At 41.2% G+C, this 26,784-nt stretch overlaps 1 protein-coding gene across 2 annotated transcripts in view; it reads right to left on the bottom strand.

Annotated features, from left to right (window-relative positions):
- Window positions 1-3,626: 3,626 nt before the first annotated feature.
- The window catches only part of PLCG2 (phospholipase C gamma 2), a 193,296-nt gene continuing 170,138 nt past the window's right edge, over window positions 3,627-26,784 (bottom strand). Inside the window, exons 30-32 of one of the 2 annotated variants that reach the window (XM_033219131.1) lie at window positions 21,328-21,416; window positions 9,150-9,334; window positions 3,627-8,094 (exon numbers count right to left, since the gene is read on the bottom strand). In XM_033219131.1, the coding sequence (XP_033075022.1) occupies window positions 8,052-8,094; window positions 9,150-9,334; window positions 21,328-21,416 (317 nt within the window). In that variant the 3' untranslated portion in view covers window positions 3,627-8,051. The remainder of the gene's footprint in view (window positions 8,095-9,149; window positions 9,335-21,327; window positions 21,417-26,784) is intronic. The other variant, XM_033219130.1, reaches the window with a different exon arrangement.

Below are 26,784 nucleotides of genomic sequence, written 5' to 3'. Positions count from 1 at the left end.
TGATTTTCATGTGGCACCGAATTTAATCTTATATTAGAGCAATTAAAATTATTTCCCCCTCTGTGGTTTGTTGTTGTACAGTCAATATTTGTAAATGTTCTGTGCTTGAAGAAAATTTGTATTTTCTGGATCCAGAGTTTACTCTGTGTTTGCAGAAGCCTAACGTGCCTTTGATCGTGCTGGTGATTTGTGTTTTTCAGATTTTCCTTGTCCTTGTTTTGTGCCTTCTTAATCTGTGCTGTTCTGAGAAAACACTCTGATCCCTGTCTATAATTGTGAACTTGTTGATTTTTGTTCTCCCAATCTGCTCTATGCTTCTCAAAGCTATGTTGTGAGACACACAAAAGCTTGGGTCCTTCACAGTTGGCTGGTGCAGTATTATTGTTACAACTGTAAAACATTGCCCTTCTTAGCGATATCTACCTTGATTTTGTAGCTTGTCTGATATTAGCAATGCTGCAGTAGCTTTATTTTTATTAGAATTTGCCTGATACATTTTTTATATAACTTTATTTTTTATTCCTTTTTTTAAAAAATAAAAATGAATAAAGGAAAGAAGAATATAACAAACAGCCACTTTTCACTACCCAGAATAATTGGCTAACATTTTGTGCTGTTATAGTCTTTCTTCCCACTCCCTCGCCCCTGCCATCTTCCCCACCGCCTTCTTCCCCAGCTCCGTCACCCCTCTCCCCACTGCCCCACCTTTCCCCTTATTTCCCTTCTCCCCTCTCTCTCATTTTCTTTTGTTTTTCTTTCTTTTTTTGTGTGCAGTGGTACAATCTCGGCCCACTGCAACCTACACCTCCTGGGTTCAAGCGATTCTTCTGTCTCAGCATCGGGAGTAGCTGGGATTACAGGCGCGCACCACCACATGCCTGGCTCATTTTTGTATTTTTAGTAGAGATAGGGTTTCACCATGTGGGCCAGGCTGGTCTCGAACTCCTGACCTCAAATAATTCACCCACCTCGGCCTCCCAAAGTGCTGGAATTACAGGCATGAGCCACCGCACCCAGCCTCATTTTCACTATTTTTTATTCTTCTGTCTAGCTATTCATCTATGGACCAGAAAGCTTGAGTATGCCTGTATCCCTTTTTTGGTACAGCAGGCAGCATTTACATTTGTGTCAGGCAGAACAACACTTCCCGATCTTTAGAAAAGAAAGAAAACCCATAATCAAGTTAAAACTACCTCTCCCTGCCTCGGTCACATTGCCTTTGCCTTCCCCACTATTTGACTCAATCCTTCTCTTGACATTAAGATGTTCCTTTCAGCCCATTTTTATACCTGTATTATCTACTTAGCTGTGTGGATGTTGGAAGCAGTTTTATGTGCAGTTTTTAAATGTGTGTAAATGGCATCACTGGGTAGCACTGTTCTGTATTTTCCCTTTTCTCACACAATATTATGTAAATGTATCCATGTTAAATATATGGGCTGTGTTCCACTCCACTTTACTTTCTTATACTATTCCGTCTTACAGATATCCTGCATTTTATCTATATGTCTCTCTACTAATTTATATCATTTCACTCTTCTCTTTGCTGTGTGTGTGTGTGGCTTCTTTCACTCAACTTGTATTTGTGTGATCCAACCGTGCAGTTACTGTAGTTACAGCTCTGTCATTTGTCATTGCTGTATGGTGCTCCACTACAGAAATGCACATTTGTATGTGTGTATCAACTCTTCTGTAGATGGACATTTAAGGCTCTTTTCAGTTTTTGCCTATTGCGAATAACAGTACTATGAACACTCTTTTTTTTTTTTTGAGACGGAGTCTAGCTCTGTCACCCAGGCTGGAGTGCAGTGGCGCGATCTTGGGTCACTGCAAGCTCCGCCTCCCGGGTTTACGCCATTCTCCTGCCTCAGCCTCCCGAGTAGCTGGGACTACAGGCGCCCGCCTCGTCGCCCGGCTAGTTTTTTATATTTTTTAGTAGAGACGGGGTTTCACCGTATAGACCAGGATGGTCTCGATCTCCTGACCTCGTGATCCACCCGTCTCGGCCTCCCAAAGTGCTGGGATTACAGGCTTGAGCCACCGCGCCCGGCCAACAGTACTATGAACACTCTTGTATATGTCTTTTGGTGTGCATATATATGCTTCAGTATTAGGTATATATTTAGGAGTGGAATTGATGGGTTGCAGGGTACTTATATGTTTAATTTCAGCAGAGAGTGTCATACATTTTTTACAATGTAGTTTTGTACTAATTTGTACAAGTGTGCCAGGTGCTCTACGTTCTTGCCAGAACATTAGGTTTTTCATTGTTGCCACTTTAGTAAGTGTAGTGGTATCTCATAGTTCTAATTTTCATTTTTCCCATATGAATAATGAGCGAACTTTTTCATACACGTATCAGCCCTTTGGATATACTCTTGTGAGGTGCTTATTCATGAAATATGCCCCTTTTTCTCAAATGGATTCTCTTATTGACTTGGAAGGATGGAGTTATTTTTTGGCTGAGGTCTTTTGTCAGATAAATTATTGCAAATATCTTCCTCTATTCTGTGGCCTTTTCTCTCCGTCTTCTTATTGTATCTTTTGATAAAGACCAGCTTTGAATTTTAGGGGAGTCAAATTTAGCAGTCTTCCTTCAGGGATACTGCTTTTGCAGTTTTGTTTAAGTAACCTTTCCCTACGCCTATGTTGTGAAGACCTTCTAGAAATACTGTTTTATCTTGTACATTTTGATCTATAACTGACTTGGTTTTTGCGTGTGGAGTGAGATAGGAGTCAGATTTCACATCCATCAGCGATGCTGAAATAAATTTAATAGATAGAAAACTGGTAAAACCAGTGGTCAGTATCCACAAGGCAATGTTCAATTGAATCTCCACAGGACACAATTTGCATTTCTATGGACAAGAATAATTTGCATTATTCAGACAATAAAACGTGGAGAAACCATATAAAATCAGATAATCTGGACAGTTGATAACCTATACCCTCTCTATATATTTTGTTCTTTGAATTCTCCTTTAAACAAGCTGGAACATCTTACTGGTTCCCTTGTTAATAAGATTTCTGATATATGTTCATTTTATATCTTTAGGAGAGTTATGGTTGTATCCATTTAAAAAGTGGTCATTTGGCAGTTCTAATTTCATCTTTGCTTTTTAATATTCCTTGCTCATCTTCTAATGCAGAGGTTTGTCATAGGCTATTCTTAAATCTTTGGATCAGGGTCACTAATCCAACCACTGGGGGCTGGGGGCCAGAGGTATGAGACACAACATGGCTTCCTGTGAACCAGGGATTGTTGGCAAGAAACGCAGTGATTGACAGTTCTAGGGAACCCATCACTCAGCTGAGAAATACAGGGACTTATTATAAGGTCCTTGCTCCTTCCAACACTAAACATTCTTTCAAAACTGATAAATTGAAGAGCACTCAAGTATTAATCTTACAAACTTGAGTTTCAACATAGAGTGAGTTTTTGCTGAAGGTAAGATAAACCTGTAACCTACAGAAATGTGGGATAAATAGGACAGTAAAACACATTTCAAAAAATAACTGTAACTCTACCTATCTCATGACTAAATTATTTTTGTGTGTGTATTTTATTTGGGAATATAAAAGGTGAATAGCAATTTTTTAAAAAAAGTTCTGGGCAGATTGCTATATTCATTCAGATGAAACTTTTATTTTTCAAAATGTGATACAGCTGTTTAATTTTCATATTAACAATAGCCAACATCTGTGTGACTCATTCACTTAATTCTCTATGTACAGAAAGCACATACTGTTTATATAAAAAATAAATTAAGCTTTAATAATGAAACATAAGTTTACAAACGCAGCTTCTTAAGGCCTAATGAAAAATAAGAAATGTGGAAATTTCCGAGAGGCATGATCACTGTGGAATCTGGCTATTCAAAAAGCAAGTATTTTGAAAATTAAAAACCAGAGACAAATTATTAAGTATTTTTAAATGCCAATTTTGTAATTCTGTATAATTCCAAATCTAATTATTAACTTTTTGTTGGTTAGAAGATAGCTTTTATGGTTGGGTTCAAAAAGCTAAATGTCACACAGGTTGAAGGTTAAGTTATTTTCCTTTTAAAGTTAAAAGGCCTGAGGCCCTTTTTAGCCATCCTTTTTGCTTCCAAATACAATTCATCACTTAGTGGCCCTAGATCAGCAATCTTAACATTTTATGCTCAGATACCTCTTAAGTGAATTTTGAAAATCTGTGTATCTTCTTGCACATTGCTATAGTGACATCTAAAATTTCTCATCATAAATAGTTGCAAAATGCTGGCATACTATAGACACTACATGTTTAAATAAAACTGTTGTATTCCTTTTTAAATTTAGCCCAGGAGGTTCTAAATATAAGTTATTTCATAGATACTATGATCTTTTTAAAAATTTTATGAACAGGGCCATTTTTTTTTATGATCCGTCTTACCTGGAACAAGGCAATTTTTAGTAGCAGGGAATGCCCCACTTTTCCTTTTACTCCTTGAATTTGTATTTTCATACCACTTCTCCCTCAAACTTTTAGCCTAATAAATTTATTTTTATGTTGTTTAATTCTATCTCTGTACCAAAGGTATTATATAGTATCCTATAATCTTAAGGCTGCAAGCCTTTAAAAATGTTCTTCTGGATTGAGCTCAATCAATAAACAGATAGCACAAATTTCACCAAATTATTAAACATAGTAAAACTTCATTGGAAATGTATCACTTAACGAGATAAAGAGGGCTCTTCTCCACAATTATTTGTTCTATGTGGATTGGTAACATCTTAAGATTGAGCCAAAGTTCATCATCGATTCTATTTTCCCTTTTCAGTTTCATTTATGGAGGTGTTGATCCTTGTTCACATAGATACATCAGTGATAGCAGAATCACTGAATTCTTCCAACCCCTTTGTAGTTACATGCTAAGAGACTCAGAAATCTACAGGCTGTTCCTTCCAGTTTGTTGAAAGCAGAGAATTTGGAACCACCAGAAAATTTTGGAAAATCCATTTGCAAAAAGATTTGCGCCCTGTTAAGTCTTTCACTTTCCAAATATCCACATTTTGAATGTTATACCTTGGGTCATGCTCTACAATAAGACTAGAGGTGGAGAAAGCCATATTTTCTTTTGTAAGGTGAGAAAAGGGTATTTTCTCAGGCAAGTGGGTCTTAGAGAAGAATACAACAGGAAGATGAGGCTCTGAACACTGCTCCCCTGAGAGGACTGGAGTCTGTGTATTCCTTGGAAAGCTCTGGTATACTCCCAGGGGTAAGGGTAGCTTAATCTAAAGACCACTGGCCGTGGCAACTTAAGTTTAGATTTTAACTAGGTCAGAAAGCATACGAAGTATTAGACCATGTTGCCCGACTGCCTTACTTAATAGAGCAGCAGGGCTTCAAATGTGTTCCACTATAGATAAGTCCCAGGAGACACTTCCGGCAAAAGGATTCTGAGAACAAACGTGGAAAACAACACCCTCTACACCTTTCACTCCTGCACATCTAGTCTCACAGTAGAAAAACTGTTTAGCTTTTATAACCTACGTTTCCCAAACTCACAAGGCCTAACCAGCCTCCCCACTTTATTTTTCCATGTAATCACCAATATTCTAAATAACACACTTAGGAAAATGGGGAACAAAAACAATGGAACACATATGCAGTGGTGGTTTTGATCTATCAGTGCTGCTTCCATCTTTCAGAACGTGCCTGTTCCGAGTCTTCTTGGCCTGGATTGCCTGTGCTTTAATAGTCATGTAGGAAGCATATCTCAGCTAGGTACTGAGGTTATGTAGCATCAAATAGACTCTGGAAACAGCCACAATACCATGTGTGCCTTTCCTGAGACAATCAGTCCCTACCACCACCAAGAACCAGATCAACGTGTTATTCTGTCAAGGGCAGGAGGAAGGAACCAAAGCAAGTACTTTCTAATGGTGGATTCCAGTTGTAGCACCAGGAGGAGGAGACAGTTTTAGGCAGAGGGTTCTTCCCAGCACCATTTATGTCATAATCCCCTGACAGCTCTTTGGCCATGCATGGGTTTTACACAGCAGCAGCTGGAGAGAAGTTTAGCTTCTGCTTCCTGTGCTGCCATATGTCAATTTCTTTGATAAGGTATGAAAAATCCATTGTGGGCAGAAAGGGGATGCAGGCCTTAGTACTGTGGCTTTAGAGTAGAATGAAGTGGGAATTGAAAGGAGGTAATGACAGCAACACCTGAGCTCTACTGTGTAGAAGTCACGACAGAGCTGAGAGGGGTTGGGGGAGATGCCAGGAGCAAAAATAGGTTCTGGTAGCTACCTGGCCAAAGGTTAATGGGGCCCTGGCTGTGGAGTGCCTGTAGCACTCATCCTAGTGCCTTTTTCACCCAGCCTTTCTTGAAAGTTGCTTTGAACACCTGCCACTAAGAGGAATGTTCTTTCTTCAGTTGCTGACTGCCAAATAAAATAGCAACTCCCAGTTGGAGGAGTAACTGGAGTAATAGCACCCCATAACAGCCCTTCCTTGGCCAGACTGCTGTTCCCTGTATTCCTGGCTTCAGGCAAGGTAAATACCTTTCTTTTAGGATCTCGTGGATGGAGATGATTGATGAGACCCATAGCTTTTTATTTTTTTTAACATCGCACCCCCAAATCTTGGCACTGTATTTGGCATGTGGAGGTGATCAGTAAGTTTTGTAGAGTATGGGACCAGAAGGGTCTTCTGGTCTGAGCCTGATTTGTTCTGCCCTGCTCTTCAGCAGTACATGCATGCTAAGCCCAGCATTTCAGATAACAAGAGGAGGGCCAGATGGGTTTCTAGGGGCCAGTTCCATCCACATCAAGCATCAGGCTTACTGCTGGTTTGTTCTTCCCCACCACAGCCATTGCTTTTCACGGTTACACCCGTTTTCCCATCAGTTGTAAATTCACTCATTGAGAAGTTTTGACTCTACCAACCACCTCCCTTCCCAACCCAGCACTCTCCTCTCCTTTAAAAAGCCATATTACATCACTGGTATCTATTAATATCTTAAGATGCAGAGGTGTAAAGCCCTCACCAGCCGCACATATTATCATGAACTAGGTAGGTTTGCCCCAAGGGAGATGGCTGTATTTGAAATTTTCTGTAACACCCTAATGCTTAGCCCATTAAAGCTCAGCTTGCTGCTCCAGAAAACTGGGTAACCCAGAGACATTTCGCCATCAACCTAACTTTTGTCTACCTCTTTCAAGCAGCAATTGACCTCTTGCCTGGGGAGATGTGTGGACTGAGGGCCTTTCCAGCAGCCTCCCAGCCAGTTCAGTAGGGCCATGGGGGATTACTGGGGCCAGAACGTACCGGCAGCTGGCAAAGCCAGGGGCAAGTGAGAACCTGCCCCTGCAGCAGGGCTCTGGTCTCTCTGGTGGGCTTTTTAAAACAAAGAGGCCCCAAGATTCCCACCTCCATCCCAGTAACTCTAGTCACAAAACAAGCCCTCACCACTAATTAGAAATTGTCTTAATGAAGAGATCCCATCACTCAGCCATTTTCTTGTGGACTGCAGCAGGCAGCCAGTGGTAGTTAAAGTACATTGAACTGAGCAGGCTGCCTTTGGGTAGGGCTTCTCTTTAGGCCCTTATGGAATCACTTGCCTTTTAGTTAAAATCCTTTTCAGAATCTAATGAATAGTTTCTTACATTTCCAGCTCATCTTCCATGGACGTCAATTACCTGGATCATTAGAGGTAGAATCTTCTTGGCCGGAAAAGAAATCCCGTTCACTGTGTACAGGTTGTGCAACAGAAGGCTTAACTGATCAAGGTTTTCATTGCTTTTATTCAATGAGGTTTGGAACATGAGAGGCCAAAAATAAGGAGCACATTTTGGGGAATCCTCTATAAAGAATATAAGTTAAGGAAGTTGTCCAAGATGAAAACAGTGACAGGAAGTTACCCCAGCTCATGCCAGTTGGGTCTTCAGAAATGTCACCTTGATGGCAGGCTTGAAGAAAAGATGTCACAGATTAGCGTCTTCCCAGAGTGTGAAGAGGGCACATTCTCCTACATGCAAACACACATGTGCACACACAGAATACCCTTATACACATTATCGAGCTTCTATGAGTAAAACTTGCTGTTGCTGACTCTCTTCTCTCTTAACCTGAAATAAAACATTTCACCATCAGCATTGGGGCATGAGAAATGGGCTGTGCACTGAACTCTGTAACATTTCTCTATCCATACATTTGCCAGTCATTCATAGCTGGATGGTATAGGGCTGAGTGTCAGAGAGGCAGGCTCCAAGTTCCTGGTAAGACATTGAGACTCAGAAAGGTTAAATCTCCTCAATGGTAAAATAGAGTCAAGAGCTACTCTGCAGGCTGACATGAAGATTAAATGAGAATAATGTAAGGCAGGCAGCACAGTTTCTCATTGGTGGCTACTATTAGGACTTTTGTCTGGATGATTCTTAGTACCTTTAGACACATTATGAAATACTTGGCAACCCTGGCCGCCCCGCATCCCATTACATGCCTGTAGCACAACCAGAAGCATCCCTTTTGGGGGATCTTGACCCAATCTAGAGACACTGGACTAGCCCATTCTTGAGAACACAATAAGGACTCCTTAAAAGTCAGTGGTCACCATTTATTTTCACTATTAAACTGAAGTGTCCTTCTAGAGGAAATAGTTCTACTTAGGGGAAGTGGCAAGCGCCTAAGGTATTACTTTAAATTAATTTCTAGAACAAAGAGCACTAGAGTCAAGGGTACCAAAGGATTTTTTTTTTTTTTTTTTTGAGATGGAGTCTCCCTCTATTGCCCAGGCTAGAGTGCAATGGCGCGATCTTGGCTCACTGCAACCTCTGCCTCCCAAGTTCAAACGAGTCTCCTGCCTCAGCCTCCAGAGTAGCCGGGATTACAGGCACCTGCCACTATACCTGGCTAATTTTTGTATTTTCAGTAGAGACTGGGTTTCTCCATATTGAGCATGCTGGTCTTGAACTCCTGACCTCAGGTGATCCGACCACCTCAGCCTCCCAAAGTGCTGGGATTACAGGCATGAGCCACCATGCCTGGCCCATAAGCCACCATGCCCGGCCAAGGATTTCTGAAGAAAGCAACTCAGAGGGCTTTCCAGAAGCCTGGCCCCTGGTGCCCAATATCGCTGTGCCTAGAGACCCCCAAAAGTTTGCAGGTGGAGGGGCTGACCTACCTCTTGTTGCATTTCTCCTGGTACAGCTGGAGCTGGTTCTCATTAACATTGAACTCTTTAACCAGGGCATCCCGGTTGGCATTGCGCAAGTTCTGGTGTGTGTCATACAGAAAGAGCTGGTTGTTCAGTTCTTCTTGCCGCCTCCTTAGCTGGCGACAGGAGGAGTAAAGTTCCTCTTCGCTCTCCTGCAGGATGCGGGGGAGAGAACAACCATGTGGTGACTACACCTTCCAAACCAAAATGTGAACATGGCATCTCACAAGCACACCTGAAGGGAACATGGGGCAGAAGTTTTGCAACTTGGATTAGCCCAGAAGAGCCAGGGCCTATTTGAACCAAAGATAAAACACAATTATTTATTGTGTGGGAGGCACACCATCTAAAAAGTGCTTGGTCTTTACACTGTCGCTTTATTGCAAAACATTGAAATAATTACTACATTGCCTGTAGATCCTATTTCTTAATCTAATCCAGTTTTCCCTTGGTCTACATGTCACCTTCTGGTCTTTAACTGCAAAAGCATCTAAGCAGCTGCATGCTTAAAGTGGAACCCAGCAGAGGAGAAAAAACAGCATGAGATGAGAGCAACAAGGCAGGCAGGAGGCAGATAATTTAACATCTTTTAAGGGTCTTAAAAGGCGAGGTAACAAGCTGCAACATGGATGAACCTTGAAAACATTATTCTAAGTGAAAGAGCCCAACTCTAAAAGATCACATATTGCGCGATGCCATTTATATGAAGTGTCCAGAACTAGCAAAATCATAGAGACAAAGTAGATTAAAGGTTACCAGTGTCTGGGGGATGGAGTGAGTGGCAGCAGCTAATGAGCATGAGATTCCTTTTTAGGTGTTGGAAATGTTCTAAAATTGATTGTGGCCATGACTGTACAACACGTAATAGGCTATAAACCATTGAATTGTACACTTTAAATGAGTGATATGATATGTGGGTATATAAATTATCTCTCAAAGCTGTTACCCAAAAAAGCCAAGGTATCATAAATTACACCTTGCAGAGATGGGCATGTGCCTCACCTGTAGCCAGTAATGATTTCTACTTCCCCCACCAGTACCACCTCCAGGCACATGACCCAATCAAGGCCAACTAGACGCATCTGTGGGACTTTCATTGGTGTTCTGGGTAGAGTTTCTTTTCTTGGGATCAGGTGAAAGAGTGAGTGTGGTCCTGTAATGGCCACATTGCTATTGTGTCAAGAAGTTGGGAATGTGCCAAAAAAAAAAGAGGAAAACAGCCACTGTGTGAGCACAGAGATTCAGCCATGACTGAAACAAGACCTACTGCTAACCTTTTCAGTTGCAGGAGCCAAAATAGTACATTATGCTGGGGAGACAAAAAGATAAAACCCACTCAGGGTAGGGAGTTTGGGTTTCAGTGCAGAGGGAGGATGAGGATGTTGTATTTCAGCTGTTTCAGAGGGTCACTGACTATTGTGTGAAGCTTGGCTTTGCAGGAGGTCAAGTCAACTGGCCTTTCCTGATGGAGTTCAAGTGAAAGACTACTGTGCTACAAAAACGTGTGTCAAGGTACACAAACAAGATCCTTTGTCATTTACTTTTAGAAAAACATGGACTCAGACCATACTCTGCAAGGTTTTTTTCCTACTTTAATGACCTAACAGTCCCCAGGGTAACAGCTGGAACTGTGACTTTGGAGAAGGGGGAGAGAAAATGGTTATTCCAGCTGTTTGCAAAGGTTGAAGAGTAAGCAAAGGTAAAATGGGCTGTCCTTGGTGATTAAGTGAATGTGTCAAGTAAGGCATTGGGAAGAGTCAGTAATGACTTCACTTAAATGTATTTCCTTCCTAAGGGAATACATTTGGAAGACAGTATGGTGGTTCCTCAAGGATCTAGAACAAGAAATACCATTTGACCCAGCAATCCCATTACTGGGTATGTACCCAAAGGAATATAAATCATTCTACTATAAAGACCCATGCACATGTATGTTTATTGCAGCACCATGTACAACAGCAAAGACATGGAACCAACCCAAATGCCCATCAATGACAGACTAGATAAAGAAAATGTGGTACATATACAGCATGGAATACTATGCAGCCATAAAAAGGAATGAGATAATGTCCTTTGCAGGGACATAGATGACGATGGAAGCCATCATCCTCAGCAAACTAACACAGGAATGGAAAACCAAATACCACATGTTCTCACTCATAAGTGGGAGTTGAACAATGAGGACACAGGGAGGGGAATAACACACACCAGGGGTAGTCGGGAGATGGGGGAGGGAGAGCATTAGGACAAACAGCTAATGCATGTGGGACTTAAAACCTAGATGACAGGTTGATGAGTGCAGCAAACCACCATGGCACATGTAACAAACCTACACGTTCTGCACTTGTATCCCGGAACTTAAAGTAAAAAAAATTTTTTTTTTTTTTTGAAACGGAGTCTCGCTGTGTCGCCCAGGCTGGAGTGCAGTGGCCGGATCTCGGCTCACTGCAAGCTCCGCCTCCTGGGTTTACGCCATTCTCCTGCCTCAGCCTCCGGAGCAGCTGGGACTACAGGCGCCGCCACCTCGCCCGCCTAGTTTTTTGTATTTTTTAGTAGAGACGGGGTTTCACCGTGTTAGCCAGGATGGTCTCGATCTCCTGACCTTGTGATCCACCCGTCTCGGCCTCCCAAAGTGCTGGGATTACAGGCTTGAGCCACCGCGCCCGGCCTTAAAGTAAAAATTTAAAGAATACAGTTCAGGGAAAAGTTAAAAAATAAATAAATAAATAAAGTCACCGGGCGCAGTGCCTCAGGCCTGTAATCCCAGCACTTTGGGAGGCTGAGGTAGGAGGAATGCTTGACCAGGAGTTCAAGACCAGCCTGGGCAACATAGTGGGACCCTGTTTCTATAAAAAATGTGAAAATTAGCCAGGCATGGTGGCATACCCTGTACTCCCAGCTATTCAGGAGGCTGAGGGGATAAGATCACATGAGCCCAGGAGGTTAAGGTTGCAGTAAGCCACGATCATGCCACTGTACTCCAGCCTGGGTAAGACAATGAGACCCTGTCTCGAAAAATAAAGCAAAACGAAAACCCCATTTAAGTGTTAATTCTATACCATGAAAGGTCTCTCTTTCCCTTGTCTGCACCTACAAGAAAATGGCTTCTATTGTTTTATTCTATATAATGAGTATTTGTTATTCAGGTGCAAGTTCAAAATTCACTTTTTCTATGAATGCTTCTATAACTGCAGCCCTTTATCACCTTTTCTGAGTCCCAAAATATTTACAGCTATATTACATACTGTAGTCCTGGGTACATTGTATATATATGAGATAGAATGCACATTCAGAAAAGAACATAAAAGATAGAAATAATTTACTGAATAACTCTACAGCAAGTGAACCACTCTTCTTGACTTGAGGAACCACCACTCTAGTCAAGAGAAAGCATTTTGTAATACTTATTTCCTGGATTTCTTTTGAGTCTGATTTTTCACTTAAAAATTTAGTTTGTTTTATTAGAAAATAAAGGAAGCCTTTGGTAATAAGTTTACCTGGCCTGAGACAAAATCTTTTTTTTTTTTTTTTTTTTTTTGAGGCGGAGTCTCGCTCTGTCGCCCGGACTGGAGTGCAGTGGCCGGATCTCAGCTCACTGCAAGCTCCGCCTCCGGGTTTACGCCATTCTCCTGCCTCAGCCTCCCGAGTAGCTGGGACTACAGGCGCCTGCCACCTCGCCCAGCTAGTTTTTTTTGTATTTTTAGTAGAGACGGGGTTTCACCGTGTTAGCCAGGATGGTCTCGATCTCCTGACCTCATGATCCGCCCGTCTCGGCCTCCCAAAGTGCTGGGATTACAGGCTTGAGCCACCGCGCCCGGCCCCTGAGACAAAATCTTTATGGCATTCTCCGCCTTTAGTTTTTTTTCCTGTTTGTTGGGTGCGGAGAAAATACACGAAAGTAAAGTTTTTCCCCCACCAATACTTTTTAAATTGTTTTATATTGGAAGTTTAAGCTTACAAAAAAGGTACAGTAATAGTACAATGTTCTCACACACCCCAACCACCTAGACTCCACAGTGTTAACATCTCGCACAACCACAGTACAAGTATCAAAACTAAGAAATTAATATCGGTGCAATAAAACTACAGATCTTATTCATATTTCACTGGGTTTTCTACCAACATCCTTTTCCTGTTCCCACATCAAATCTGGGATCCCACACAACCCTTAGTCATTGTGCTACCTTAGTCTCCTACAATCGGTATGGTTTCCGCATTCCTCCCTCAGGACACTTTGGAAGAGTACTAGTCAGTTATTTTGTATGAATGTCCAGCAACTTTGATTTGTCTGGTGTCTTCTATTTTGTTCGAGGAGATGCAGTTTTGGCAAGAATGTCACAGAAGCAATGTACCCTCTCAGTGTCTCACGTCAGGAAGGACATGATTTCAACATGCCTTATTCCAGGTGGTTGGTAACATTGATCATCTGATTAAGATGGTGCCTGCAGAGTCTCTCCGCTGTAAAGCTGCTATTTTTTTCTTTCTGATTGATATATTTCTTGGAGGAAGACACTTTTGGGACAATGGGAATATATTTCTCCTCCAACTTTCATTTAGCATTCATCAGTAGGTCTTACTGCAGCAGTTAGTGCTATGCCGTTTCAATAGTGATTTTCTAGTTCCCTCCTTCCTTCTACATTTATTAATCAGAATTCGTTTGTAAGGAGGTCTGTCCCTTCTCTCTCATGTATTCAGTCATTCACAGACACGTGGCTATTTCATTCCGTGTGCTAGAATCCAATATTATTATTTTGCTATGCAAATTGTTCCAGCTGTGGCCATTGGGAGCTCTCCCTGGTTGGTCCTTAGGTCCCTTTGATGCCACCATTCTTTCAGCACTTCTTTATTTACTGAAACGTTAAGATGCTCCAGGTTCTTTTTATATTTTATTTATCCCAAGTCTGGAAATCAACCACTTGTCTAAGGAGCCCTGATTTCTTTTTATTGGAATATGATATTTGGCAATATCTGGAACTTAGAAACCAATGACTGGGGTGTCATTAATTCTAGGCACTCAGCAGAGTGAGCTAGGATATGTATTTGTAATAACATGTAAACACACACATTTATTCATCTAACTATGTGTGAATCTATATATAAGTATATATGTAACTTAAGTGAGTTTATATTGATACCTCCAATTTCAATCAAACATTAATTTTGGAAGAGTTGGTATAAATTTCTACTTGTTCACATGGTGGTTTTTAATAAGATTTTATGTTTTTCCTTATGTAAGTTCTATACCTTTACTTAAATTACTCCTAAATGTGTTCTAGTTTTTGTCAGTATCACAAATGGGATTTCCCATTGGTCCCTTCCTCCCACACCGCATTTCTGTTTGTTACTTCTAGAACTGACAGAAGTGGTTACATTCAATAAATACAAGACAAACATCAGTCTCTTTAAAATTGAAGTCTTCTGTTTTATAAACTATACAATCAGAATTTGTCTAGTTTAAATTTGTATAGAATAGAGATCACCTGACTTTTTTCCTACAATTATACTGATTATTTCATTTGGCTGATTACATTTATGGCATCTACTAGTTTATGCTTTTTTCGTATTTAATTTGTTGCTAACTGTGCCAGTGTTAAACCATCCATGCATTCCCGGAATAAATGCTTACTTGTAATATATTGCTCTTCTAGTAAATAGCTGGACATTTGCTTTTTTTTTTTAAGTTAGTTTAACATCTATATTCACACATGACATTGATCTACGGCTGAATGAGGTTGGGCAAAAGCTAGGAGTACTCTCTCTCCAGTTTTGATATGAACATTGTATAGCTTCAAGACAGAGGAATGATTTCCATTGTTCTTTTTACTTCGGTGGAGTAAAATTGGAATTACATTATTTAAATGAAGACAAAACTAAGCTATAAAACCATCTAGATCCTAAACCTGTTTAATAGGTGTTTTAAATTTTCTACTGCTTTTCAGAATAATTTTAGCCTATTTACATTCTTTAAGGCAATCATCCATTTGCTCTACTTTATTATTTGGGGTTCAGTCTCCTTTCCAGTGTTTACTCTAACATGTTTTTCCTCTTTGTTCTTGTATTAAGTAGGCAAAGAGTTTAACTGGTCTTTTGGGGGCTGGACACAGTGGCTGACACGTGTAATTCCAGCACTTGGGGAGGCTAAGGCAGGAGGATCTGAGAGCAGCCTAGGCAGCAAAGCAAGGCTATGTCTCCACACACACAAAAAAATTTTTTTATTAGCCAGGCATGGTGGCATATGCCTGTAGTCGCAGCTACTCAGGAAGATCACTTGAGCCCAGGAGGTCAAGGCTGCAGTGAGCCATCATCACACCACTGTACTCCAGCCTGGGTGACAAGAAAAAAACACTGTCTCAAAACAAAATTTGGCCTTTTTGATAAACCAGAATGTTTTATTCTTTCTATCTTTTTTTGATTTGTGTTTTATGCAGTTGGCTTCTATCTCTATTTTATTCCTTTGTTCTATTTTATTGGTGTTTTAAAAGTTCTTAAGATGAATAGTTAGTAGCTCATATGTCTTCAGTCTTTGTGAAGTTGTAAGGCAAGCACTTTCCTCTTCTCAACGTAACTATGGCATAAATGTTTTACTTTTGGGTAATTTACTTGTTTTAATATATTTAGAAAATTATCTTCAAATCGTGAATAATTTTACCATCTTTTTATATCTTTCGAATCTTGTCAAGTTATAGCCAATGACCTATGAAATTATGATTTTTTTAAAAGTGTTAAGGTTTTCTAAGAAAGGATGCAATCAAATTTATAAAGTTTGAGAAAGAGAAGAAAATAGTGTGTATTAGCCATTTGTAGGACACAAAGTTGTATATTTCTTAAGGCAAATTATTTTGATGTTATATCTTCGCTGATTTCCTATATACTAGACTCTCCAAATTCTGAAAGATTTTTTCTTTATTCAGTTGTCTTTGTAGGAACTTTTGTTTTATATACTTGGGTGGTATGCTATTTGCTAATGACTTTTATATCCCTTTAGAAAACAAGCAGTTTATCATTACATACTGTTCATCTTAATACACTGTAGTACTTCTGATCCTAACTTCTAGTTTGATGTTAACTTTTCCTTCCCAATTTTCCCAGTAACTCTTCCATCCATTCCTATTTGTTTTATTTACCTTGCCTTTAGGCCTATTCTTATAAACTGCAGTTACATTTATCTTCTAATAGGAGGATTCAGCCTATGCACCAAATTAAATGTAAGTTCTTATCCATTTCACTTAAATACATTTTACTTTGCTTTAATTTCTTCTGATTCTTTACCTTATTTTTATTCTCTTTGTGAAGTTTATGTTGATCTCCTTTTTTCCTCCTAATTTCTTCTCTGCTTTTCAATTCTGACAGTGGTTACCCTCAGTTTAACAATGCTAACTAAAATCACAGTTTCCTTTAATATCAAATGTAGCATTAACTCTCCCTCTGCAGTATAGTTTATTTATTGTCTGATTCCCTAGTCATCAAAGTTGAAATACCCTTTAGGATACCTTTATTTTTACCTTTCCGTGCCTGTGCTTTGTTGATACTTGATTATTTTTCAGCTTTTGATTAGCATTTTTTATTATGGTATATTTCTTCCAATTCAAAAATTCTTGTTTAATATTTACCATGACAAAATTTTAATCACACTGTCATCCTCCTGGAAGATGTAATTGTACTGCAAAATCAATTATCCACTGGTTTCCCTCTCTTCACCTCCCTATCTAAAAGTTTCTCTTTTGACTAAAACATCATTGATTCAGGGCTGCCTCAAGATTTCCCTTGAGTAGGATACATATCTAAAATATTGCATATTTTGAAATTCCTTGACATGTTAGGGGCTGGACACTGAATTATTCTGTCTTCCTAGTCCACATTCTACCCCTTTGGGGAGTCCTTTAGTTTTCAGCGCCAAAGAGGACAAGTCAGATATTAGACTTATACAGTTCCTTTATACACAACTAGTGTGTTGCAAGTCTAGGTTTTTAATTTATCCTTGGAATTTAACATTTTTCCTAAAATATTACTAAGGGTATGGATGTATTTTCTTTTCATCCCAGGGGGGCAACCACGTGGGCCTCACAAACAGCAGATCAGAGAAACACTTCCTTTATTCGCTGTTTCATTCATAGCGTTGCGCCATCTGTTTCACTTTGTCCTTCGGGACATGCTTTCATATTAGGTCCTTGGCATCTGTCCTCCCAGCCCACCTTTTCCTGTCTTTCCATCTCATGGTGGGGTTGCCCTAGATTGGGAGACATTTCCTTCACATTATATTTGGGGTCACTAATGCAGATCTCTTTACATACCGAATGTTTTCATTCAACAAATCGGGTCTTGTCTTTGAATTCTCCATTTGGATGTCTTTGAAAGATCCTATGAGTTATGTGTTACAATTCTCATCATCTGAGGCTTCTATTGGCTCAGCCTCAACTGCCAGCCGCCTGTTCCAGGTGCGTACCTTGGTCTGTCCTCTTTTTCCACTGCATGCTCATGGTTTTGTCTGCTCAGCAGTCATGTCAAACTGTTGGGTCATGGATGGTAAACACAGCAGTTTTTGCTCTTTGGAGCCAGCACTGGGCAAACTGACCAGCTTTAGCTGATGAGGCATAAGGCAGGCCTTTGTGTCCCCCAAGTTCTCCCCAAGTGTGAGGAAATATTTCCCAACCTCAAAAACCAGGACCAGCTCAGTGCCAGAGTGCAGCTCCTAGTCCTGGACCTCCAGGATTCTAAAGTGTGCACTCTTCTACAAAGGGATTCAGGCATCTGATCTAGGATAAGCCTTCATCTAGTTGACAGCATCCTGGGTTTTCTTTCACTCTAAGGAAGGGCCTGTGTACCCCTTGCACTGTAGCTCCTACCCAGCACAAAACAGAACCCAGTTCACCCAGGATCAGTACTAAACAGGTCCTGGGGCAACCAGTTTTCTCAAGTGTGCCCTCCAGAAATGGCTGGTTTGCCCAGGGAAGATAATGGATAATTAAGCTTTCCTATTTTCCCCAGTCCCATTCTTCAGGATCTCTCTCACCATGTTAAATCATTCCAGTGAAGGCCTATTCCAGTTAATGGCAAGATTGGATGTAATACATCAACTTAAGAGAAACTATTTACTTTCAGAGAACAATTTGACATGCAGGTAAAAATACATGGTCCTTTTTTCTTTGATTTATGATTCCATTGCTAAATATCTAGCCTTGGGAAATAATTTTTAATCAGAAAATGTTACATGAAGACCTATATTATTTATAAAGTAAAAAACTGCCAATGACTTAACTCTCCATTAGTAGGAGAATAAGTGAATTAGGGACCCACACGTGATGAAACAGGTATCAATGGCTTTGAAAATCATTTAAAGTCGTCGGTGAAGTAGAAAAGGGCACTTGTATGAATCTGACTATGGAAATATCATAGACAAAAAATCATAAGGCAATGGAAATCTACCAAGATGGTAACTGTGGTTAGATACAGGCTGTTTGTGAGGACTCTTTTCAACTCCCCCACCTTCCTTTCCTTACATCTTAAAATACAGTAGGTAATAAAATGGTGCTGAAAATACTCTTTATAAACTAAACATACTGCTAACAAAGTAAAGGACTGCGACTTGATAAAGTAATTGTGACATGTAAATGGCTTCTTCAGAAGGTGTTTAAAGTGCTTATTGACAGTTTTCTGGGGCTGTAAACTCTATCTCAGCAAATGTTTTATGAGTAAACTCCATTTCAGCCCTTACTGGATCAATCATTTGCTCAGAAAATGCTGTCTTGAGGCTGTTTACCAGAGTTTCTCCCTGGCTTCCAGAGGATATGGTGATAAATAAAAGGTATGACCGTGGGCATTAAGGAGAAAGCCCAGGTCTACCGAATGCAATTCAGCTCGGCTTCCAAGAGCGACTTCTTATCCCAGTATGGACAGAAATGCCAAGCTGCACCTGTGAGTGGCACAAAACCAGGTGACAGATGTGGAATTAAATGAAATCGCAAGAGCTAGCAGCTGGACTAAAGAAAACTTTCAGAAGATTTGCAAGCACTGACTTTCCATTTAGAACCCCACACAACGCCCCTGACTCCCTACAGTGGCAGCCCCGGCATTAAGCTTCCCTCATCAAGGAAGTCAAATCTGCATCAACACAATTTTCTTTTAAATATACTAATTTTCTCTGCTGCTGGTGATACCTAATCACTTAAATTATTTATGATGTTTCCGGTTGTTTACAGCAGCCTTGCAGAGCAGCGAGCCTAGGCAAATGCGGCCCTACCACCATCTAAAACCATTTTTATCACTTGACTTTTCTGTGACGTGTCTGCAGAGGGGTTTTATGTATAGAGAGAACAGCACCGGTTCCCTTTCCCCAGGCAACAGATGTGCAAATCCCAGATCCTTTGGTGAGCTGGGAAGGGATAAGCTTAACTAAGCAAAGGGTCTTCGTGCTCACTGGTTTAAGGCTTCTGCTAAAGCCCAGGTTTTATAGTTTTACCATTCAGCTAAATTAATTGATCCCACTAATTCTATATCTGAGTATTGATCCTAAGGAAAGAATTCTGGCATAAAGGAGGAAAAGGGTACTCACCTAAAGCTGTGCATGATCGCCTTGTTTGTAAATGGATTCCATCTAAATGCTCGGCTTGGAGTGTGATTCATTTATGGTCATTCTACTTGATGGAAGACTCACACAGTCATTTAAATGCTGGTGAAGTTTATTTTAGGCCATTGAAAAGTGAGACTGTCTCAGGTTCTTTGGTCCCTAACAGCTGTGCTTTTTAAGTCTCTCTCAGCAGTTTTTCCTGCTCTTTCTTCCCTTATTTTTTTTTTCCTTGAGACAGGGTCTCACTCTGTCACCCGGGCTGGAGTGCAGTGGCACAGTCTCAGCTCAGTGCAACCTCTGCCACCCAGGCTTGAGCTATCCTCCTGTCTCAGCCTCCCAAAGTGCTGGGGTTACAGACCTGAGCTACCGTGCCTGGGTCTTCCCTTATTGCATCTTCTTTCATCTCAGTGCTCCTAAAAATGCTCTGGGAGTGGAAAACTATCAAAGTTGCAAAAGCTGCACACAGGGAAATGGCTATGCAGAAAAGCCTAATATTCCCTCCTCTGAGTCAAGTTCATGAATTTTTATTGCATGGACTGTTGTTATGGCTGTTCAAAGGTCTGAATATCCCTGTTTAGTTTTTATAGCCAAATTACAGACCCTGATTTCTCTATCTGGAAAACAACCAAAATGAGAAAACAAGATGGGTATTGGGGGGTACTAACCAAGCCCACATCAACCCACTGAGGTTCAGAACTACAGTTTTTTAGGTCAGCCAGAAAGAATCTGACCACAGAACTCACTCAGCCCATGTCGAGCTTTAGCCCTTGTGGAGCTTTGTGGTTCTGCAGTAGGGGGAATGAAAAGATCCTGGGAGATGGTACTGCCTACAGGTCAGGCACTGCAAAAACATAGGCCTGATATGTGGGTCTGAGCCTATGAGAGAGGCCATCATCGAGTCTCTGGAGCTCCACAATCACAGTAAGTAAATACCCAGTCATCTACCCAAACCCGAGCCCTGACTCCACACAGCAGGGAGCTCCATTCCCTAACCCTTCATCCTGAGCAAACTTGCCACATTTTTAAATATAGCTCAAGACCAAGCCTATCCAAACTGATTAATCAAAGGAGAGACTCAGTATCTTCAAGGCCTGGGAAAATCGAAAGAACCAGGAAGGAAGTCTCCTTCAGTCTTCTCTAGAGAGGTTGGGGTTCGTGCATTTTTGTCCCCAGGACAGGCCAAGACAGGTCCTCACTGGAGGCTATCAGAGTTTTTGACAGGATTCCTAAAGACCCACTGGCACCAAAAAAGCATCCAGAAAGGATGAGTCTATCTAGGAAAGCATCATCTGGCCTGGCTCTTGCTGAAATGAAACTATGAGGAACTTACAAGTACCAGCACCCTTTCCTTCACTGCCTACGCAGAATCACACAGCATTCTCCAAGAAAGGAGGATGCTGGGAGGGAAAACCCAGGAAACTCTGGGGAATTAGCAAAAAGGAATTCTTGTATGATGTCTCATGCTTGGGCTAGATAATTCTCAATGGGCTTAAGTCCCTCAGCCAATGATATTCATAGGCCATTTCTACCCCCACCAGCAGGCATAGCTCAGGGAACCCTTACTGGCGTATCTCCACTCACCAGGACTGGCCGCATCTCACAGAAAACCAGGAGGGAAGCCAGCTCTATGTCCTCGCTGTACCCATTCTTCAGAGGAACAGATCTGAATCCTGAAGCAGAACAAGGAGGAAAATGCAAAGGCAGGTAATTAATGACAGACCTTAGATTTTTTTGGAGGATGCCCAGGGATCACAGGCCTAGTTCAAAGAGAAGTCAGTGCCCCCAGTGGAAGCCAGAGGTCCTATCCTGATGGTTAGGGACACAGGCCAACAGCTATGACTGACTGGTCCATACAGGGAAGCAAGTTTAAAAATATCTACCATCTAGAAATAAAAATGATTCACTCAGAAGAAATTAAAACCCACAGAACATTCCACATTGAGTGTAGTGGTTGCAGCTGTGCTTCAATTCCTTAAATACTCCTGAGACCAAAAGAGTAGTGAATCCTCATCCATTTCCTCCACTTAGAGCCTTAGAAAACACAGGACCAGGGAGTGTGTTTTATCTTTAAAGATTTCCAATGGGAGGAAATCTTTGTCCCTCAGTAGTTCATAGCAGTATTGATCTTCCTCCTCCGAAAGCCATTCCCTGTTTACAAGTAGGACCTATGTTTGACAGTCATTTAAATGTATCTTTTTATTTAGGGCTGAAGGGTGGGGGTAGGACCTATGTTTGACAGTCATTTAAATGTATCTTTTTATTTAGGGCTGAAGGGTGGGGGCGAGTTGGAGCTGAATCTTCCCCACCCCCATTCAGTAATGTTTAAGGCAACACATCTCAAAGGTTGGTTTGCTGGCTTCTTTTAATTTAGTATAAAAGAACACAGGGCTAAAACAGAACTGTCACTCCCACCCAATCCTCCTCTCTGTCCTAAAAGGAACCATTGTTAACAGTATCTTTCCCAAGATTGCCTATGCATATGTTTGAGTTGCTTTTAAATCACAAATGATAGTGCCTTACCAGTTAGCACTGTATCTTAGAGATCGTTTCTGTGGTCCTAGTTTGTCTTGAAAGCATTTATATCATATCTACTGATTCTCCAAGACAAGCAATGCCCAAAATAGGACCCTCCCACTGTTTCCTCTGTGCCTTCCACCATTCAGATTTTGGGCTTATTTCTCTTGGAACATTTTATACTCTCAGTTGATTTATCACCTTCAAACAATATCCATTGAATCACTTTCCACTGCTTATGAAGAGGAAAGTCGCATACTTACACAAACCTGTACCTTTTCTCCTTTTCTTCCCCCAACTTCTCCTTTTACACCCCTAAGGTGTATGATTTCTGTATGGACATGGTGTATAATATTTGCATTCCATTTTGTAACCATAATTCTCCCACAAAGGGAGGCTTATGTTTTTCTGGCATTTTAATATAAAATTCTTAAACATACAGCAACAAAAAAAAGGTATTACAAAGAACACTTGTATACCCACCACCTAGATTGTATGAAACTTTCACTCTACGGTTGTCCCCTTGGTATCTATGGAGGACTCGTTCAGGACTTCCCCAGATACCAAAATCCTTGGATGCTCAAGTCCCTGATATGAAATGACATAGTTGGCCAAGTATGGTGGCTCATGCCTGTAATCCTGGCAATTGGGGAGGGCAAGGCAAGAGGATCACTTGAAGCCAGGAGTTCAAGACTAGCCTAGGCAACACAGCAAGACCCCATCTCTACAAAAAATAAAATAAAAAATTTAGCTGGGCACGGTGATGCACACCTGTAGTCCCAGCTACTAGGGAGACTAAGGCAGGAGGATTGCTTGAGCCGAGAAGTCTGAAGCTGCCGTGAGCTATGATCGCACCACTGAATTTCAGCCCCAGTGACAGAGGAAGACCCTGTCTCTAAATAATTAAATGATGTAGTATTTGCATATAACCTATGCACATCCTCCCATATACTTTAAATTATCTCTAGATTACTTTAATATCCAAGACAATACAAATACTGTGTAACTGTTATACTGTATTAAGGAATAAGAAAAAAGTCTGTATATGTTTGATGCATAACGTTTTCAAAAATATTTTCAATCCAAGCTTGGCTGGTTGAGAGGGCCGACTGTGCTTGTTTTGTGATGTATTTATCCACCCATCAATCCATCTTATTTATGTATACAATTCAAAGTATGACAAAGACATCATTATACTTTCCCCAGCATGCATCTCACCACCCAGAGCTCAGTATTGGTTTACAGTGTTCGTGTTCTGATACACAATTTTATACATAAGGAAATGTACAGATTCCTATTTTTTAATGGCTCGATGCTCATCATCTTACTGAACTCTGTGGATGCCTTCATTGGCTAAATGTGTCCTCTTTTGTTCTCTTCAAAATGAGCCCATGGGACACAGAATTCCTGAGCTGTGCATGTTTGAGAGCATCCGTCCTTTGATTTTATAGTTGAATGACAGTTTGAGTGGGTATAAAATCTGAATATTTTATACCCACTCTTTTCCTGGTAGGGTTTTGGGGACACTGCTCTCATTGAATATACTGCTGTGAAGAAGTCTTCTGACCTATTTTTTCCCTACGGATACAATGTGATTTTTGTTGCTAGTTTGTTTTTTGCCTTGACAAGGCCTCACAGAATTCTTGCAGTCTAGCCCAGTGATAGGCCAACCTTAATGCAAATATGAATCACCTGTGAATCTTGTTAAAATGCAGATTCTGACTTGGGAAGTCTGGGGTGAAGCCTGAGATTCTGCATCTCTAATGAGCTAATCTGTGGACAGTGGGGAAGAATTAAGTCTATGTTATGGTTTGGCTCTGTGTCCCCACCCAAATCTCATGTTGAATTGGGATCCCCAGTGTTGGAGCTGGGGCCTGATGGGAGGTGACTGGATCATGGGGGTGGACTTCCCACTTGCTGATCTCATGATAGTGAGTTCTCATGAGATGGGGTTGTTTAAAAGTGTGTAGTACCTCCCCCTTCACTCGCTCTCTTTTCCTCCTTCTGGCCATGTAAATATGTGCTGTTTCCCCTCGTACCAGGATTGCAAATTTCCTGAGGCCTCCCCAGAAACAAAAGCCTGTACAGCCTGCAGAGAACTGTGAGTCAATCAAACCTCTTTTCTTCATAAATTACCCAGTCTCAAGTATGTCTTTATAGCAGTGTGAGAACGGACTAATGCAGTCTAGCTGCTGATTAACTGTTAGAATGAACTGGAATGACGGCTCCATCCGGGAGGCTATCAGGTAGCCTGTATACTCCAGTAGCATAGTTCCAGGCCAGACAGTACTATCTGACACTAGGCAAGTGCCTCTTAAATCGGAGACGTGAGCTCTGCCCCCATGGCCAGCTATCTCCAGCTCTGTGTAACTTCTCTCACTGCCCAAGTCCCATTTTTATGCACTGGGCAGCCCTCCTTGTATACTGGAGTCTGCTCAAAGGTGTTTCCCAATTTCACCCAAAACAAAATCATTTTTCTTCTTATTTCTAGTCATTTCACAGGGGAAAGGGAAATACAGACACGTTTTAAAGTAAGATCAATGCTTCGGGCTTTGAGGGCCCAGTGAGAGGGCAGCCTGCAGAGGAGGAACACGGGGTTCGAAATTAGACATTCCTGGGTTTGAATCTCAGCTCTGGTCCTACATGTGTGTGACCTTGAGCACGTTGTCATAGTTTCTAGGCCTCAAAGTGCTCAGAATTTTAAAACCAAAGATAAAACCCCTTTCACAGGATTACTGTGAGGATTAAAAGAGAAAGAGTTTAAGGTACCTAACACAATAAAGGCTGCTTCTTTCCTTCCTGCGCTCCAGCTGGTTTAAAAGCTTAAGTGCATCTCTAATGACAATGGGCGAAGTTTATTTTTCGAGTTTGGAAGCCCCTCAGTGCCTTCTGTTCACTCTATTTCATTCCTCCCATGAATATGGATGTGCCAGGCACTGCTAGGCGCTAGAAAGGAGTGAGGAAAGGTCCCTGCTGAGAGTACCTCACAGTCAGGGGAGGATGAGGTCACATTTTTAATCTCCCTTGAGGTTTTGACCTTTGTTTTTTCTAAATCTCCAAGCTAAGTCATTGCATTCTGCAGATGAATTGACACACGTTGATGCCCAGTAAGGTAAGGAGGTTTTATCATCAACTCTGACATCTCTGCAAGGCACTGGGAGGGGTTATGAGGGTCATGGCCTTCATCCTTCAAGAGGATGTCAAGGTAACCAGGGGGTTTCAGCACAGCTACCTGGATGAGTCCAGTAGAGGAACTGGCAGGCAGTTACCATAAAAAGAAGTCTGTTACAGCATCAAGGCTAGGAAGGTAAAGGTGTACCAAAAGCTATACTTCCTGCACCAGAAGAGTTGGTTTCATTCCTAAGCCTTATTAGACTCATCTAAAAGAAGCAAAGTAAGGAATCACAGCCTCAGTGCTGGATTTAAAGTAGTTCATAGGCCAGGCACAGTGGCTCATGCCGTAATCTCATCACTTTTTTTCTGACCAACATGGCAAAACTCCATCTCTACTAAAAATACAAAAATTAGCCAGATGTGGTAGTGTGCACCTGGAGTCCCAGCTACTCAGGAGACTGAGGCAGAGGTTACAGTGAGCTGAGATCACCCACTGCACTCCAGCCTGAGCGACAGAGCAAGACTCTCTCTTAAAAAAAAAAAAAAAAAAAAGGTAGTTTATAGTGTGGGTGAGTTAACCCAGAAGGGTTGCCAAATATCAGGCCTCTTACAGATGAATACTCATTATTATTGCTAGAGTAGCAATATTCATGAAAATGAACATTTCTAGAGTGCTAAAAAAAAAAAAAAAAAAAAAATCAAAGTGTAAACATTTTCCCAAAGTCTTAACTTGCTGAGGAATTCATTTCCTCAATGGTAAGATAGGCAGCCTTGACACAGTTTGCTTTTCTCAACGTGCCATCCAAGGACCACCTGGGGAGCTGCCTAAAGATGCACGTTCCTGGGCCTCATCCTGGGCTGACGCAGCACCCTGTGGTGGGTCCAGGAACCTGCATTTTCTTTTGAGTCTTGCTCTGTCACCTAGGCCGGAGTGCAGTGGTGCAACCTCAGCCTCCCAAGTAGCTGGGATTACAGGTGTGAGCCACCGTGCCCGGCCAGCACCTGGATTTGCTAGCATGCCTGCTGCTCAGAAATTGGGCTCCTGCCCAGTAGCAGAAATGGTCAGGTTTATGATATTATACTAAGAAACGTGGAGGTTGAGGGAATGTCTGAAAACAAAAAGGATCCAATTCAGCTCTTCATTGAGCCCCAGGTTTCCAAACAACATCAAAAGACTGTATTTTTATATAAGTAACTAAAAATGACAGTCATCTTTCTCTTGAAAAATGATCCTCAGAAAACAAGGGAACAGTGACCTCTTGAGGAATCCGGAAGAATCTATGATCTCATGCACCACGCATCAGAAATACTAAAGGAAGAGGAAGAAGGAAATTCAACATCCAGCAAGGGCCTATTTGACAAACATTATACCTCCAATCCGGTGGGAAAGTAAATATATAGAAGCTAAGG

The sequence above is a fragment of the Trachypithecus francoisi genome, unplaced genomic scaffold, assembly GCF_009764315.1.
Source record: "Trachypithecus francoisi isolate TF-2019V2 unplaced genomic scaffold, Tfra_2.0 Lachesis_group10, whole genome shotgun sequence".
Taxonomy (NCBI): Eukaryota; Metazoa; Chordata; class Mammalia; order Primates; family Cercopithecidae; genus Trachypithecus; species Trachypithecus francoisi.
Note: the sequence above shows the minus strand (reverse complement) of the source record. Positions and strands in the feature narration are given on the sequence as shown.